A 3833-nucleotide genomic window follows, 5' to 3' on the forward strand; every position below is an offset into this window, starting at 1 on the left:
AGAGAGAGAGAGAGAGAGATTTTATCATAGTGCTGTCCAAAATGTTTTATAAAATACCTCTAGATATTATCTTTATTTTAGTTCGTGTGATTGATGGTTTCGCTTGATTTATAAAATTGTTAATTAAAGCTTGAATCGATCGGCCAGTCCAAATACTAGAAAGAGTATCTTTTTTGCTTTGACTTCCAATATTTAAGATCAGAGTAAAAACAAATTTTTTTTATTCTCTCAATTGGAAGATAAGAGAGGCATTTTGTGTAATAAAATTCACTCAACATTTTTATCAATCTCCATAAATTTTATTTGCAATTGTTTTAATTTTAATCATTATTTATTAAACAGCTATTATTAATTAATAATTCTTTTAATTATCATTCATGATATGTTGAACATTCCTTCCTCTGAGGCTACTGTCAACTATTTATCTACTGTTATAAGATTGATATAATTTGTTATCCTAGTTCATTTAATTTAACCTAACATCAAGTTACTGTTAGAGCCAAATATAATGCAAGAGAAATAAATTAAGATAAATTTTATATGAGAATTTAATTGATAAATACAATTATTTTCAATATGACTTAATCTCCCTTTTGTTCATGTTCTAGATGCCACTGGAACCAATACGACTGAGTCGAATTGGGAACTTTTCAAACCTGAAGGCTTTAGGTTTTTCTTGCCTGGTTCCATAGGACTAGGCTGGCATGATGATGTGTCATTAAAGCTATTAACTTCAGGTGTAAGGAACATACCATTAGAATATTATTTACATATTTTTAGAAACTGCTTGGTAGTAGTGTGTTTATAACTATTGGACTTATGGTTTTGATTTCTGTTTTTGTCAAACTCCTAAGTTATTACAAACACTCATTTAAATGATTTTAATGAGATTTGTTTGGGCATATTAGTTGAGCTTATGAGTTTTATTAAACTTATACACCTCTTCCTGTTCAATCCTCACATCCTGAAATGCTTCCTATTCTGCCATAAATAAAATTATCTACAAAAATCATCCTGTATGCTTATACTATTTATGTTAATAGACTTAAAATTAAAATAAAGTATGTTCTATAGATTATTAAAAATCTATTGAAAAACATATGAGTGACAAAGAAATGTTTCTAATTGTCATAAAACATGAATTTAATTAGTACTTTCCCAGAAACTATGATGCAATATGAGTGACTATAAACTATTTAACAAATTATGGTAACTTTACAATATTTTTTAAGCATAGTTGATTGATAATACAAATAACTTTGTTCAATTTGAACTCTAGACCATTGTCTAATAACAATGATTGTACCTTAACTTAATATTTTATTAAAATTCTAATACTCCTTGATTTTATTTTCATAGAAAGACAAATTTGAGTTGACAGACTTTCATTTTGAAGTTCAAGATTGTCCTTCTCTACTTAGAGCTGGTAATTTTAATTTTATTAAATATTTTAAGTGATTTATTTACAAATGTCTGTCCCATCTCACAGTTAGAGTATGGTCTATTAAGAAATCGAAATTGTGATTGTAATGATTAAAAATTCTCTGATTTTGCTTAAAAATAGTATGATCCTGTATCACTCAAGTTTTCATTAATATTTTGAAATTAGCATTGAATTTTCGATTGTATGAATGAAATATAAAGTAATCAGTTTAATTGTAAAGTAATTAATTTAATGTAAATATTTCAGAAATTACCATCTTCATCAATGGCTTAAAGGAATTCTATTGTATAAACTTAAATTAACTTAATCGTTTTAGTCCATTTTCTAATATATTTTTTTTTTTAAGGGTTTCAAGAGTTGTTTCCAGTTCCCGAAGTATTAGGGTACAATGTTCCAATAACTGTTGTTAAAGTATCTTTGAAAAAGCCTAGATTATGTTCTGATGAGGATGCTGAACAATTCTCAAAGCAAGTTGGTATATATGTTATTCCCTCAGTTAAATATTTTTTATTCTGATGCTTGTGATTTTATTGTTCATTAAAATCTTTTTTTAACCATCATTAACAAAACTGTTAAATGTAAAAATGGTTAAGTCTAACCCATAAGTTTTAATATGTTCAGTGAGATAATTTAGGGAAAGGTCTGTAAAGTTTCTGATAAAATAATTTGGCTTTGAACTGCTCATTTAATTTAATTATATATAAAAGAGTATTTTTTTAAAAAACTTATTTAACCTTTTAAAAATATTATTCTTTTTAGTTGAATCATATCTGAGAAATGGAAAATTTAAATTTTTAATAAATATGTATCATTTTCTTTTTAAAATTTAAAAACATTTTTTTCTTTTGTGGATATTGGTCAACAGAACTCTGTATAATATAGAGTTTAATATGATTCTACATTATTTTTATATCAATTGTTTTATTTATTTATTTCAGAATTTTTTTTTAGTTTGTATGCGCAGCTGAAGAAATATGTCGAGAGCTCAAAATGTCTGGTTTCTGGGCTGATTTCATCAACCCTTTCTCGGGCCTAGCTAGATATACCAATAATCATTCATCTGGCGATGAGGCTATCAGCTATTTAGAATCTTTAACAGAGGATTGTGGTCAGTGTCAAGTCATCAGTTTCAGGGATGCTCAAACTCCTACTAAATTGATTGGTAATTACTTATTGTCAATATTATTCTTAATATTTGTTCTTATAAAGGTGGTTTATTCTTTGGCTAAATTATTAAAAGATGATGATTTTCCAAATTGATGTTTGGATGTTGCACGATCAACTGGTATTGGTGCTTATAGCTTACATTAAGATGAAAATGTTGAATTATGAAAGCTGGGATATTCTTAAATAATTTAATTCATTCTTAATTTAATAAGGGTGGCGTATTAAGACCAGGGCCCTGTTTCATAATGAAAGCTTAATAGTATTAGTTAATAGTACTAGTGTGGTAATAATACTAATACTTATTTTTTCTTGATAAAGATGACTATTACTGATATTACAGGAATCAAAAAATACTAAAGTACAAGTTACTATTATACAAGTCTGTGTAATTGTATTAAAATAAATCTACAAGACTAATAGTATTAGTTTGTACTTTATTATGAAACAGGGCCCTGGAGACACCATAATGAAATTGCTAAAACGATAGAATAACCCGGATTATATTTTTTTATTATGAAATTTATATATCTCATTGTTTTTAAGTTGAGCCCTGAATTTTAATATAAGAATTATTGGAAGATTATATATTAATACCATGGACCATTCTCTCATTTAGTTTCAATCTGTACAAAGTCGTTAATGGAATATTCCTTAATAAAGGAACTGAACAAGAGAAATTGGTTCCTACAAAAATTAAAGAAAACTCATGCTAACTGATGAACAAACGATGCTAATCTTCAAAACACACATTCCTTCAGCTCCTGCTTTTAACCTCCTTATTGTAAAAAGAGGATTATTTTGTCTATTTTTAACAGTTAATTAAATGATACTCCAAGTGTCACATTAATAATTTGCAGTTAGGCTCTGATAGAGTTCTGCAAAGTCATTTTCGATTATTATTACTAGATAAACAAGTGGTATTTTGATATTTAAAACTTATTTTTTCTCAATTTTGAGTTATTTAATTAAATTATTAACTTATGTCAAATATAAAAACAAATTGCTAATTTATTGAGATATTTCTTTCCATTATAACATTATCCTTGAGAAGTTACGATGCCCTTCAGAGTGTTTGAGCCTTTCTGGGAAATGGCTCACATAGATATTTTTTTATATTTGTATTTGACTTAAGGCTTTGTAATCACTTTGTAGTTTTTTCTTTTCTACTTTAGTGTAAGGGAAATTAAATTTATAATTTATATATAATATATTGTAATATGCT

General features: G+C 26.6%; 1 protein-coding gene across 1 annotated transcript in view; it reads left to right on the top strand.

Moving 5' to 3' along the window:
* LOC106682705 (methylmalonic aciduria and homocystinuria type D homolog, mitochondrial) overlaps positions 1–3833 on the top strand; it is a 14351-nt gene that overhangs the window by 2132 nt on the left and 8386 nt on the right. Inside the window, exons 3-6 of the mRNA XM_067048545.1 lie at positions 609–739; positions 1360–1426; positions 1791–1915; positions 2396–2606. Of these exons, the coding sequence (XP_066904646.1) occupies positions 609–739; positions 1360–1426; positions 1791–1915; positions 2396–2606 (534 nt within the window). The remainder of the gene's footprint in view (positions 1–608; positions 740–1359; positions 1427–1790; positions 1916–2395; positions 2607–3833) is intronic.

The sequence above is a fragment of the Halyomorpha halys genome, unplaced genomic scaffold (assembly GCF_000696795.3).
Source record: "Halyomorpha halys isolate HHAL.00 unplaced genomic scaffold, Hhal_1.1 Scaffold435.1, whole genome shotgun sequence".
NCBI lineage: Eukaryota > Metazoa > Arthropoda > Insecta > Hemiptera > Pentatomidae > Halyomorpha > Halyomorpha halys.